At 41.0% G+C, this 14,418-nt stretch overlaps 1 protein-coding gene across 7 annotated transcripts in view; it reads left to right on the forward strand.

Moving 5' to 3' along the window:
• Window positions 1-2,073: 2,073 nt before the first annotated feature.
• blnk (B cell linker) overlaps window positions 2,074-14,418 on the forward strand; it is a 29,151-nt gene continuing 16,806 nt past the window's right edge. For 5 of the 7 annotated variants that reach the window (XM_080481382.1, XM_080481386.1, XM_080481387.1 and 2 more), the window contains exons 1-3: window positions 2,080-2,262; window positions 2,381-2,443; window positions 14,100-14,146. In XM_080481382.1, coding sequence (XP_080337508.1) covers window positions 2,194-2,262; window positions 2,381-2,443; window positions 14,100-14,146 — 179 coding nt within the window. In that variant the 5' untranslated portion in view covers window positions 2,080-2,193. Of the gene's footprint in view, window positions 2,263-2,380; window positions 2,444-14,099; window positions 14,147-14,418 lie in introns of all 7 variants that reach the window. The other 2 variants (XM_080481383.1, XM_080481384.1) reach the window with 1 other exon arrangement.

The raw sequence follows: 14,418 nt of genomic DNA on the forward strand, positions 1-14,418 counted from the left end.
TGCTGCCTGGTTGAGATTCACGCCGCAGCGGATCGAGAACTTGGCATTCATTCAAAGTTATGGCTGCTGTGGTTGCAAATGTTTTCACATCTCCTTCCTTTGATGAAATATCCACTTTGCAAGTGTTGCACGTCCCCCTGTTGTCTTTCTTTCTTGATAAATTTAACAAACAAAACTTTGGAGCATTTGTGCCGCTTGGGCGCCATGTTTCTGTCACGGAGTGCGAGGGTGGACCGAAATGCAGACTCAAAGAAAAAAAAAATGGCTTTATTTAAAGCAAAAGCATCCCAAAAGGGGTAATTCCCCACAAATATCCAAAACCTGAGTCCAGCGAACACAAACGTAGCGCAGGGGGATCAGGAACAACAAGACGAGCCGATACAGACAACAGAGGGAGAGGGGTTTAAATACACAGGGAGACCACAGGGGTCACACATGAGTGCTGAGAAGGGGAGGATAAGTAGAAGACTAAAATGCGATTTGAGGTCGCAAAGGGGCAAACACAGGCCATGTTGACACGTACCTGGGTTTTCAGAAAAATGCATATTTCCCCCTCCACGTTTACAAAAATCAAATCTTCATTTTTCACGGACCTGCATCTACACCTGGTTCAAAGCTACTATGAGCATGCCAAACCTGTAGGGGGCAGTGTAACGAGACGCATGAAGCCATGATAGCCAATCAGAATCCTGGCAGAAGAAAAAAAACACTGCGTCACGAATTGTGACATTAGATGCAAACGGAGTTTTTCTAAATCTCCACTGTGGCCGGAGTTTTCAGGAATCCTTGTCTATGCAACTGCAAGAAACGCAGAGAACCATCACTGTATTTTAAATACCCGGGTACGAGGGAATCGTTTGCCAATTTTGCAATTTTCCCAAAGAATCGAAACACTGGGAACCGGTTCTCAACAAGAACTGGTTTTCAATTCCCATCCCTTATCATGAGGTAGCTAAACCTATCGTATCTTACAGTGTACAAAGTAGAAACCCTCATTTCAAACTGCAGATAACATATAACAGTGCTGGTACTTGCCATGTTTGACTAATAGGGAGAGATTCACCGATCACACTTTTTTAAAGGACAAGTACAAGTGCTAAGCTTTAGCGACCTGCTGATACCGAGTACCGATATGATTCTCATTGAATGACATAGAGCCTAATTTCTTCTCCATATGCAAACAATATACAAAAACTAGATGTCTGGTCTCTGTGTCGACGCTACGCACGCCTCCAGCGGTTGCGTTTTCAGTGACTCCAAGCTTTTTTATCGCGCAAACGGACACCCAAAACGCGACAAATGTTTTGCCCTGTGATCTCATTACCCCTCATGTGCCCTCTCACTTATTTCTTATTGATGACGGTTAATCGCTGTGTAAAGTCGCTACTGTATTCTGGAAAAATCCGAAACGGGAAGTTAATCGGAACAAGATCCGTGAGACCAGACGTTTGACGGATTAGTTTTTCTTGGTAAAAACTTCAATAAATGTTGCACTCTGTGATAACTGACATCATCAAAATAGAAATCATTCAAAGAAATTCTCAGCTCTGGAAAAAAATCGGAACGTTTCATGACATCTCTCAAATGTCCTCGGCGTTCTTGAAATGTCTGATCACAGCCGCATCTCCTCCATCAAACAAAACAAGAGAAAGTTTCCGCCCAAAAAAAAAAAAAAAAGAAAAAAGAGTTAAGGGGAACAAACTCCTTCTTGATGACTTTCATTTGAGAAGTGCAGCTGTTAGCAATCTTTCCACTTACGGCGAACTGGAATATTCTCGCCACTCAAAATGAGGTTATGGCTGGAAATAAAAATAAATGTGCAGTAAATTACACACTTTGTCTGACGGTAAATGAAGCATGCTTGAGCTCCGGGGTGAAAATAGAGTCCCGTTATTATGACACTCTCTTTTTAGCTTTTTCACAAGGAGTGACTTTGAGGAAGTCACTGCTTCCCTTTTTTGTGGCTTCTTGCAATCTCGGGCCCAAACTGAATCTTATCCTTTTTTTTTTTTTTTTTTTTTTTCTAATGCACCGCCTCATTCATGGATGAAGGAGAGGGAGTGAATGTGTGTTGATTTTAATGAGGTGACCTCCCCGTGTGTACTTCTGCCTGCCGCGGCTGCAGAGCGAGTGCGACCGGTCGGGTTCATTACTGTACTTCCAAACGCTCAGGGCTTCCCCGCCGAGGCAGAGATGAACCTGCCGTCCAGAGAGGAGTGCGAGGGCTGGGACCAGGCGCAAGTGGCCTTCTTCATGTGCAGGGTGAGTTCAGGAGGTCGGGCCCGTGTGTGATCTCACTTTCCCGTGACCTCCGCTTAAGAGGGATGAAGTGTGTTCACATGTGGACGGTCGCCTGAATCAGAGTGTTTCCTCTCCTCAGAATAAAATGCCAGAGTGTGCAGTCACTGTGAACAGACTGAGAATTAATGGACACAGATTTCTGGTGAGTTTCTTTCTTTCTTTTTTTTTTTCTTTTTACCTGAATTCTTGAAGGAATTACTCTTTTATCCCCTCCACTAATCCTCTGAGGATCATATCAGGGTTTTGTTTGTGTTGAGTTCCTTATTTTAATTACATCAACATGAACAAAGCAATTATTAATATTTGGGATTACAGTCTTAATATGAAAAAAAAACTAAAAAACAAAAACAGCAGCCCAATGATTACATTTCCTCAAGCTGTTTGTGCGAGTTTCTCCATTTAAAAACAACATTGTGTTACACTTTCTCTCTTCTCTTTGTCCCTGTCGCATTTAGATAAAAGTGAAGCTTTGAAAATTCTTTATTTCTCACTGAATTCAAGCAAAAACGCGTCACCGACTGGTGCACATTTGTGCTGCAGCGATGCGGCTTCTTCCATAGTCGAAAAACAAGCGTTGACCAGGTGTGAGATGTGACTGGCGAGAACTCGGCCGTTTGCTTCACTTCCCACAATCCCTGAGTGCGTAAACAGCAGGCCCGCCTTATATGGAAGCCGGTAAATCCTGTCACAACTTCTGCTTTCACATGACTGTCAGTGCATCCTCTCAGTCATCCAGGCTGAGTGTACTATCGGAGTGAAACTGGGCTGTGGCGAAGGAAATGACTATCCTGGCTCATTTAAAGATCACAGAAGAAGAAAGCAGACTTTATTATCCCCCATTTCTCGTTATTTACCCTTCACTGTACATATTAGGAGCAGCGGCTATTTACTTTTCTTTTTTATTAATGTTGGGTAAAGTTATTATACTAACTCACATTTGCTTACATGTTTTTATGTCATGTGTCAAATTTGATTGTATTGTTTCAGGAAGTTTGTTGGAAATCAATCCAAAGCGACTATAACGTCAGAGTTTTTACTAATCTGTGTAGTGTCATTTCAACTGATCTGGCAGAAGGCTGCGGCACACATACGTACCACTTGTACTACAAGGAAATACAAGTCAGCCTCACATAACCAACTTGCTGCAGGGCAACATTTTAAAAAATGTTTAACAAGAGAGAAAATAGTTACGACTTCAGGGGAAAATGAGAGTTAAAAACTTGTAAAGTCCGCAGCACCCCGAAAAGCTTCTATATCACTGTCAGTGGTATAAAACGAGCAAGGGCTTGTGGGTAATGGTGTTGCACTGTTTATTGGTGGAGGGGCTACAATATAAATCGTCACTGTTGTTTTTTGTTGTTGTTGGTTTTTTTTTGTTATTTGGGTGTAGGGTCTAACAACATTGATGTAAATTAAGAAAAAATAGGGGGAAAAAATGGAAAAAAGAATAATAATTTTGTGATTCTAACAATAATGATGTAAAAGGGCAGGAATAAAAAAAGGTTAAAGTCTTTCCTACCCCCATATCGAACATGTTACGCAAACATTGTAAAATTGCAGTGTGACAATGTCGTGTGAACTCTGGAGGACTCATGAGGATGATTGTCTCTTTTTTTATTCAGTTTGTTTCGCTTGTTTCTTTTATATTTTTTCATAAATAAATTAATATAGTATATTCAACCCTTTGTTGATCAGCTAAGATACGTTAACTTATGTCTTTCTTCGTACTTTTTTCGGAATTAAAAATTTGATAGCATTAGTGAATGTTTGATGAAGGTGTCGTGGTAGATATACACCCGCGACATGTCTATTAAGTCTTTCTTGCAAATACCGCGTTATATTGCATGACAGCAGTCATCTATTTCAAAATATTCTACTTTGTATAGAAATTCAGCGAGAAATATGATTATTCTAGTTCTGTGAACTGTACATCATTAAATATCTGTGTATTGAAACCGTATTATTTCATTGCCTATAAAAGGCACATGAATGTTAGTTTAACTGACTTCAGAAGTCCTTGAATATATTTCAATACCACCCAAACTTACATGAGCAGTTTAAAGAGGTTTTTGTTTTATTGATAGCAGAAATGTGGGTTTACATCTCCCAGATATTTAGTGTTTTTGAGGATCTTCCCTGAGTAAGACCTTGTGCATCCTTTCAGTGGCCACTTTTAAACATTTCTTGTCAGGCTTTAAATGGCAGCAGGAATCTGTATATTCATTATTGACTGACCATGAGCTGATTCCAGTTTAGGTGGGACGTTGCATCACTGTGGGACTTCCTCTGTAGTTCTGCACCGTGAGGTCTTTTTATCAGTTGGTTAACGTGTCAGAACGGCGGTTTTGAAGTGAGAGTTACTGGCCCACATCCGAAAAGTGCATATATGTTGACCGATGGGACTCCACAGCTGCGGAGGCAGACGCCAGCACAGCAGAGTTTTATTAAGTTCCATGTAAACCCAAGCTTTGTATGGAGTGCTTGCACACGGTCGAAGCAGCCTGCAGCAGTTCATATTTCTGTTTGCAGAGTTTGATTCAAGCCAAGTAAGCAGCGTCGCTCCGGGGGGGGGGAAGAAGCATTTAGCAGATATGTAAAGCGGTTTGCATTTCATATGGAAATATATCTCAACAATAAAGTAGATGCACAGGTATTTCATTTACAGCAAAAAGTATAATTAGTGAAAGCTGTCTTTTTATTTAGTCTCATCGATAGGATAGGACATTTTTGAAGGATAACCTCTGACGTGGTTAATATCGAAGTTTCACAGTCTCTTGTAAAAGAAAAGCGGACCTCATAAAAAAATCTTTCAAATCAGGTCAAATTGGACGTGGATTTCAGACTGATCAGCTTTACGGTTGGAAAACATTATGTGGCGATAAGGGAACGGTTCAGTTGAGGAGAATGTGACAATGGAAATCCACACTGAAGGTTAGATGGCAACAAATCCAACCAATTGTAGGACACGTGCTGGACAGATCAGCTGTCCATTTCAGCGGGAACAAAGAGTGACACACACTCACACAAACTCACACCCACAGGGAATCTAGAGAACATTTTAGGAGAAAATTCGCCCGACCAGGAATCGGAGCAGGAAAATGTATTCTCTTTGAGTCTCAACATCTCAAGGGTAAACACGTCGTTTCTTAGCTGTTGGCCATTTCCAAAAGTTGCGCTTTCAGTGACTCCGAGCACCGTTGCCATGTGAACCGACGCCCAAAACGCAGAGAAAGTGTTGTGTTTTTACTTAGAATCATTGCCATGTAAATGGGCCTGAAATGGGTTTTTTTTTTCCTTTTTTTTTTTTTTAAATAAAATAGTCTGAAGAAATCAAGACATGAACACCCTTATGATGGCAGAGCTGTGGCTTGGGCAGCTGTACATAATAAATTGGCTGGTGAGTGTGTGTCAGCTGATGGATGAGGGGGTCAGCGTGAGGTGAAGTGAGCACGATTCATCTCTCCCTGTCCTTGTGTGTCCTTGCACCTTGTCTTCATCATGCGAATTAGACCGGACACCGTTAATATTTAATCAGAAATCTGCATCCTCGTTTATGATTCATGGTCGGACCGATTCCGCTTCAAAGAGTCGCCACCGTAAAGACAGATGTCAGTTTTTGTAGGTGGTGCCACAAATATGTTCCTGCGCGTTGCAAACATCCAGTTCCTCTTCTATTTTTGACCAACCTGAAATTGCCATGAGCAGTGAAATCTCACTTCCTTTATTTCACTGAAACAATGATTTGGAGGATTTACTGTAGCTGGTAGCGTGTCGCGCACATAGACTCATCATATTAGTTCAAATGTACGCAAAGGGTCTAAAAAAGTACATGAAAAAGTTAATTCAAACAGGATTTAATGAAATTATACTTTTGATCCATGATACAACTGTGTAGCTGTGGTATAAAACCTTCCACTACTTATACATTTGATTTTTTTTACTGGAATATTGAGAGTAGAAAAAAACTTTTCCACTCGCAGATGAATTATTTGATTTAGGTTCAACAGTTATAACTAGTAATAACTAGTACCTATACTTGACTTTGTCTATTAAAAAGTGGTATCTATGCATGCCTGTTATGTAAGAATATCTATAGTTTTCTAATACTAAATACTCATTATAAAACATTTTTACATGCAACAAAAAGCAGTATACTAATCACAGTTTAATATTTCAGCATTTCTAGCTTAAAACGTCTTTAAATTTGTTAAAGTTCTTGCTGCAATGATATGGAATATATGCTATATGCACTTGAGCCTCATTGTCTGACTATGTGATTTATTATTTGCAAAAAAATGTCCCAATAAAGGCATCATTATCAAAACCTGCACAAGTTTTAAGTGCACAGTGCTGTGTTCAAGCGCAGTTTTTCTTCGTTCATTTATTATATTTATATAACAACCCATAAGGGAATTATACGCGACATAAAACACCATCCTGAGCACATATTTAATTGTTTATCATAAATAATATGACTGTAGTCCAGATAGAGTTAGGAGTATGAAAGAAAGAGGAAGAAAAGCAAAAATCCCCAAATACAAGTCACTTTCCCAATAAACGGTTCAATATTGTGTTACAGTTTTTATCTCCGCAGGAACCAGAACTCTGGACCCGTCTACACGATGGCGTTTCAAGAGAAAACAGTTCGCTTTTACACTGCAACATTTCGAAAACGATGTCTGTTTACACGTAGATGGTGAAAATACTGAAAACGGTGTAGTTTTCATGTTAGGCCACTAGTGGGTGCTGATTGATTGTTTTTATAATGAAGCCACACACACGCACAGAATAGACTAGAATAGACTAGAATAGACTAGAAATCCACCAAAAGTACTATAAAATCCACGAAAAGAGGAAAAACACCAACAAACACCCATCCCTCATCAAGCATTGTGTCATTGATGTGATCCCTTATAAACATATTGCTCAAATGAAAAAAGAATATCTAAAGGAAAAAAGTGACAAAAGGTCAATACAAACAGAAACGTCTGTGAAAATAATTCATTCAAGACAGATGAGTCTGGACAGACGTTTCGGAAAAGTTGCATTTTCCCGCCGTTTCCATGGAGATGGAGTTTCTTGTTCTAAAAATTACTTTTCTTTGGAGCCATTTGCAAAAAGTTGCATTTTCAGTGGCTTTTGCAGAAATGATTTTTTCACTTCTTTACGATCTCTTCAGAATAATCCCTCAATCCAACCTTTTGCAGCTGTGAAATAGTGGAAATGACAACATTTCTGCTTCTCCACATTAACCGTCTTCACATTTCTAACCAATCACACATTAGTTGACGCCACACAAGATGCGGTGGTGAGAACGAGCTGCACGCAAAAAAAAAAAGAATTTGAACAATTTTCTGCTTTCAGAGTATATATAGAATGAATGCTATCCTACACATACAAAACTAAATCAATCAATCAGCATTAAAAAAAAGTCTGGATCTTTAAAATGTGTAATATGTCCCAGCACCATCACCATTAAGGCACATTAAGACAGTACCTTTCACACATGCATCACTATGAATGTTTTTTGTTTTTTTTCGAAGCCTATACAGAGCAGCGGTACACACTCATTACTGCTCAGCATGCTGCAGACGCATTGGAAGACTGAGAAGAAAATGTTAATCTAAGTCATGTTTGAGTCATCAGGAGCTCAGCGTGTGTCTAAGGGCAGCGAGGTCTGTACTCCGAGCTCTGAATGTCATCCAGCCAGTGAGCATCGCCTTTGGCTCACTCTACATATTCATGTGATGTTTATACAGTACATGGAGCGGAGGTCAGGAAGTAAAGAGTGAGCTCTGAAAAGCTTAATCTCACCGCTCGCAAAATGTCTGTTCACCCAAAAAAAAAACTACAAAAAAAGCACAATCTCATTCTGTCTGGGTGGCGGCAAGACGAAAGTAATCTCCGTCTTTTCTGATGCTCGGTCAGCTCACGCAGGTAGATGGGTTAAAAAGAGAGATGTAGCAGATCAGAAGAGCTGTCAGCATCCATCTCTGTGACGAGTGTGTGTGTGTGTGTGTGTGTGTGTGTGTGTGTGTGTGTGTGTGTGTGTGTGTGTGTGTGTGTGTGTGTGTGTGTGTGTGTGTGTGTGTGTGTGTGTGTGTGTGTGTGTGTGAGAGAGCCAGTCGTGTTCAGGCTCCACGCGTCACATCACCATTACAAAGGACAGTCACAACGGACAGCATATGCACAGATCTACCTCAGCGCATGTGTCACATGTTCACTTTGTTGTTGGAATCAAACGTCCACAGTGGAATGCTGAAATATAAATGATGTGGGCTTAGCAAAGACGGACGTGTGAAATGTAAGAGGGATCAGGAGTTAATTCCGGTTTAAAAAAAAATTTAAAAATCACCTTAAGCCTGAATTAGCTTGTCATGTCGGTAATCGTGGAACATTTGGTGCAGATTTGCAGACGCGTGGAAAGTCTCCAGCTCAGCGACGGGCGCGGGGCCCGGTGCAGAAACCGTGAAAGGACCAGAGGTGATTCTGTGGCCGTGTATCTGCAGGGCTGTGCTGGCTGTCGTGAAACGAAGCTCATGTTAGCAGAAAGGAATTAACAAACGTTGTAGGTGTCAGAAACCTCCCCCCCCTTTCCCACGGATGGATAGAAACATCAGTGGTGGACATCTACTCTTCTCTGAATCTGAGATTAAACACTGACACAACACACACACACACATCCCACTCGGGGTTCCAGCTGCTGCAGCTGTTGACAGCCGGTGTGGGCTTTCGTTTTATTTATTTAGTTATTTATTTTATCCAACATGGGTAGGTGTTTGAATGCCCTGATCTATAGCTGCTTATTTGATCCTTACTGTCTGCAACATGCATCATCAGTGGTACAAACCAGAGGAAGAAGGTTTGTGGACAAACATAGCATGTCTTTTTAGCCACATGAAAATAGAAGCTCAGAGGAGGAAGGAAGGAGGAATTTTGATTTTCTTTTTTTAAATGTCGAGGCTGACATTAATAAACACATTGCCAACACAACCAAACACCAGAACGTGTCGATCACATGACTCCACGACCCGTCATATCCATAACCCTGCATCTACGTTTGTGAATCGCTCAGTGATGAAGAGGATTTCGCAAACAGCTGAAGCCTGATTAGCAGAGATAATGGGGCAGGAGAGGATACTTTAACCGTGCTTGTAGAAGCCTGCGGAGTGTTTTCGAGACTCCAGTGGATCCGGAGCACTACCTTCAGACTAAGATAATGTGAAATCTGTATTCAGATGGTAAAAAGGAAATATAGATAAGATCAGGATTCCTCGGGAACAGTTATCACATCTAATGGTCCGACATGGTGTCCGAGACGGATCGTAGCCCAGCTGGTGATAGCGTGAGTAAAGCAAAGAACAAAGTAAAATACAGACAGATAAAAGATAAAGGCTGGATAGGTGGAGTATGACTTCTGCCTTTATGTGCTATGAATACACGTAAACTGATATGAATACATGTAAACATCAAACGTTGGGCTGTGATGATGAGGCTTAATGTATATTTTCTATACTTACGAATACTACACTGAACCAAATTTTAATCACCACACTTTTGTTTTTCTGCAGATTTTAAGACTTTTTCTACGTACTAAAAAGGTGTATTCATCTCAAATTTACCTAAATCTGTGTTAGTGAGCACTTCTTCGGGTGTGTCAGCTGGCCACAATGACAGGAAGGATTAGTAGTAGTAGTAGCAGCAGCAGCAGCAGTACTAGTAGTAGTGGTAGTCAAAGCAGTATTATTAGTAGTATAGGAAACAATTCCACTTTATTCATATATCGCCGAATACAACAAAGTCATTTCAGGGCACTTTTACAGAAAAAATCCACAAGTACAAGCATAAGCGACAGTGGAAAGGAAAAGACTTCCAGTTTTGCAGAACCAGGCTTAGAGGTGGCGACTTTCTGCTTTTGTGGTTGGGGTGACGGGATGGAAGGAGAGAAAGGGATAGAACAGAGAGATAAGACAGAGATTTACTTGGTGAAGACGGATCAGGGCAGAAGGCGTCAGACCACCAACTTCAGTTCCAGTGTTGGAGGGAGCGAGAGAGAGAGAGAGAGAGAGAGAGAGAGAGAGAGAGAGAGAGAGAGAGAGAGAGAGAGAGCACGGACTGGGAGAAAGGCAAATATTAGTGACATGCAGTAGTGACACATGGTGAGTGAGAAAGGAAAGAAGCTCGGTGTCGGTCCTCCAGCAGTCTAAACCTAAAGCAGCTTAACTAGAATAGTCCAGGCTTGGTCTGGTTCTTAAGAACTGTTTGGGTTTAGAAGGAGAATTTGAAATAATTTTCTAGATTTAACAGGAAGTCAATGAAGAGAAGGTAAGATTGGAGTGATGTGATCCGCCACTTTGAATCAGACTTTTTAAACGGTTATTCGGACACTCTGATAATAGGCAGTTACAATACTCTATTGTGGAAGTAACAAATTCATGGATTCGTTTTTCAGCATCACTCTGAGTCAACATGTTTCTAATTTTAGAAATATTACGCAGGTGAAAATAGGAAGTCCGGCCGACATGTTTAACGTGTTAGTTGGAGGATAAGTCCTGGTCAAAAATAACTCCTAGTTCCTCACAGTGGTACTGCAGTTCAAAGTAATACCATTCATTGTCAATATACTTACAGATAATATATCTCTCGGGTGTTTTGGTGCCAAATATAATAACTTCTGTTTTATCTGAGTTCAGAAGTGAAAAGTTACATCTCATCCAGGTTCTTATGTCTTGAAGACAGGCTTCTAGTTTAACAAGTTGATCAGTAGCATCTGGTTTCATAGATAAATAGATTTGTGTATCATCTGCATAGCAATGGAGTGTCTCCTACTAATATTCCTTACAGGAAACATGTGAAAATTATTGGTCCTAAAGCAGAGCCCTGTGGAACTCCATGTTTAACTTTATCCTCACACAAAATTACACATGCTTCCTTTCTGTTTCTGTCCTATTCTCAAAATTAACTCCTCAGTTAATCTCTAAACATGCTGAATGGACTGTGGGAGCATTTTCATGGCTTTCATCGTGGTTTTTGCCTCTCGGTGTGGGTTCCAGGTCGACAGTACAAAGCAGAACGCTGCAGCTTGTGGAGCTGTTGTGTCTCATTCGAACAAGCGCAGACACCCCCATAAATAATTCAATGTGGGAGCAGAGCCTGAGTATCCACTGGGGCAGGTTATTCGATATTTTATTCGGTGTCAGAAGGCTAAGTCTGATTTCATACGCATGTTGGTTTTTTTTTTCTTTTTCCCTCTGCTGTAAATTGCCGCGATGATCAAGTGTGTGTCTGTGAGTTCAAGGTTCAGTTCTTTGAAGGAGGTAAAGCTTTTCATATTAAGTGATCTCACTGTCTGATTTACAAATGATTAAATCACAAGCTGTGCTTGAAGGGCTTCCGCTCCTCTACGGGCTTATTCCTCGAGGTAATACACGCTTTTGCAGCATCAAGGTTCTCATATCTAAAGGTAGCGGCAGGAAAGTAGCGGCACGCAAGCTGCATCCCCAACATCCTCCCTGGAGAATTTCTCATGGAATTCATAAAAAAAGGCCAGAAAAACATGCTCTGCGATCAAGTGTCGGCACTTCAGCGATACGCCCTGGCGCTTGTTTCACGTGTTGATAAAAGGCTCAGCCGCGCTTTGTTTGTCGCACGAACTCCTGACGAGCGGATCCCAACTTTCCCCGAACGTTCATTGTCACGGGTCTCCATTACATTACTGCGAGATTTAAAACAGAGAGGAAAAGACAGAGCAAGTAACGACCTGGAGCGATGAATTATGAATGAAGAGTTGTGAATACATAATTTAGCGGGATTCCTTGCATATTTTATGGAAATCGTTTTCCTTTCATTTAGGAATCACAATTGCCATACAGCAACACAAGACATTGAAATGCAACCGAAAAGAAGGAAAACAGACACATAAAGCTGCTTTTTTTTTTTTTTTTTTTTTTTTTTGAAGGTTGATGATGAGTTCGAAAATTGTGTAATATGGGTAGTGGTGTTGTGTCGGTTAGAAGACTTAGCCTGAAGGTCAGCGGCTTTTATTAAAACAAAATTGGAAGCATGCAGGCAACAGCGTTTCAAAATCCGGCTCATTTATTTTCTTTGCTTTATTGTGGTTGCTTCCGTTTGATGTTGGTTGAGAAATTGTTTGCTATCAGCCGGGTCCACATGTTGTGTGAGCCTTTTATTATCGCCCAGCGAGGCTCCACGGTGGTCGGCGGCAGCCGGAACAATATGACACACCAGTTGTGACTGAACTCAAACAGGGTTTAGTGGATTTCAGGCTGAAGAAGAAGTAACTCCTGCTTGGTGGCATCTATGTGTGCATGTTGTGAATACCAAGTACAGACATCAAATTTGCAGTAAGCGTGATTCATGAGACCCGAGCGCAGTTTCAGCCAGGCTGGTCGCCAGTCTATCAGGACACATGCAGAATCACACCTATGGGCAGTTTAGCGTCACCAATTAACCTTGTGTGCATGTTTTTGGACCGTGGGAGGAAACTGGTGTTACCAGAGGTAACCCACACACACACACACACACACACACACACACACACACACACACACACACACACACACACACACACACACACACACACGGGAACAACATGCAAACTCCACACAGAAAGGCCCCGGCTGGATTTGAACCCACGACCTTGGTGCGTCCCACGTCGTTTTCAAGCTGTGCAAACTATATCATCATCTATTCATTATGTAGACAGTCATTAATAATGCTGTAGATTTTGAACTTTGACTCTGAATCAGACAACTGACATAAAAGTTTTGATAAAACATTTATTTATGTACACAGCTGTATTCACAAAATCACTGTGTCGGCTTGAAAAGCAAAATATGGTCATAAGTGAGACATTGTGGAGTCTTTTATTGTGTTAAACGTCACATGCTGTCTCCTCTTGCCTGTCATGATCTACTGCCCTCGTTATTTTAATGACAAATCAATAATCATCCAGGCGGTTGGGCTTCCAGCGTGTGACCGGTCCCTTTGAACTGATTGTGGGTGTCTTTAAATGTCCATAATTTTTCTTGTGTCACTTGTCAACTGGTTCTGGCTGTCAAATAGACGTCCATGTTACGGCCTGGATAGAAGGATGTGATATCAACTAGTCTTGGACACATATAGACGTTATTACTACATCATTTTCAGCGTTTCTACTGTTTACACTTAAACAGTTTACAGCGTAAACCCATTTCATTTCTGAAATGAAAATGGCCATAGACTGCCCCCTAGCTGTGCTATTTCTCTGCCTGTGGATCAGTGGAAGTGTGTCAGTGTGGAGATGACTGATCTCCAGTAAATAGCTGCTGTATAAGATAACATGTCTGCCGCTTTTTCTTTAAAGTTTACTGGAAAAGAATCAACCATATGATTGATATCATGCTGATTAAATCTTGTCTCTGTCGATTAACTCATCCGTTCTTTCTTTTTCATTCATGGATTCCTTTAAATATCTTGTTCAGTGGTTTCTGATCTTACCAGACCACATTACTTCATACACTCACAAACATCACTCAGGTCGTGATCCTCCCTTATTTTTTAACCAGCTTTCCTTCAAGAGTTTATTGTTCATTTTGTATAAGCGTCACCCCTGAGATCAGAAGGTTTTAGGAACATGAGCTGAAAGACATTGTGAACTGGCCCTTGGAGCGATGCTGCCATCTACTGTTAGGCCATTGGTAATGCAGACTTGTGTTGTTAAAAATCCATTTGTGAACTCTGCCTTCACCCCAATATCTCAAGTTTATTTGCACTTTTTTCCTCTGATGTGTTTTTAGAACCTGTCCGACAGCGACATAAGCAAGTTTAGTCTCATCCACCAGCCGTGAGTATCGTTTGGTATCTTCAATCACACCCTCCCTTCTTTTGCACTTTGCTTTGCCTTACTTCAATCTTATCGCTTTCACTTTCACATTTCCATTTGAGGGAACTTCACACATTTCGAATTAACTTTCCCTCATTTCCATATTGCAGTGCTTATTACTGAACGACTCATTCAATGAGGTGAAAACTGCTTCATATTTCTCACTTTAAAACAAGAAGAGGCACGGAAATGACATTATGTTGCGTGAGTGCACATGTGTGACTGCGCCTGCA

The sequence above is a fragment of the Lipophrys pholis genome (assembly GCF_963383615.2).
Source record: "Lipophrys pholis genome assembly, chromosome: 15".
Classification (NCBI taxonomy): Eukaryota; Metazoa; Chordata; class Actinopteri; order Blenniiformes; family Blenniidae; genus Lipophrys; species Lipophrys pholis.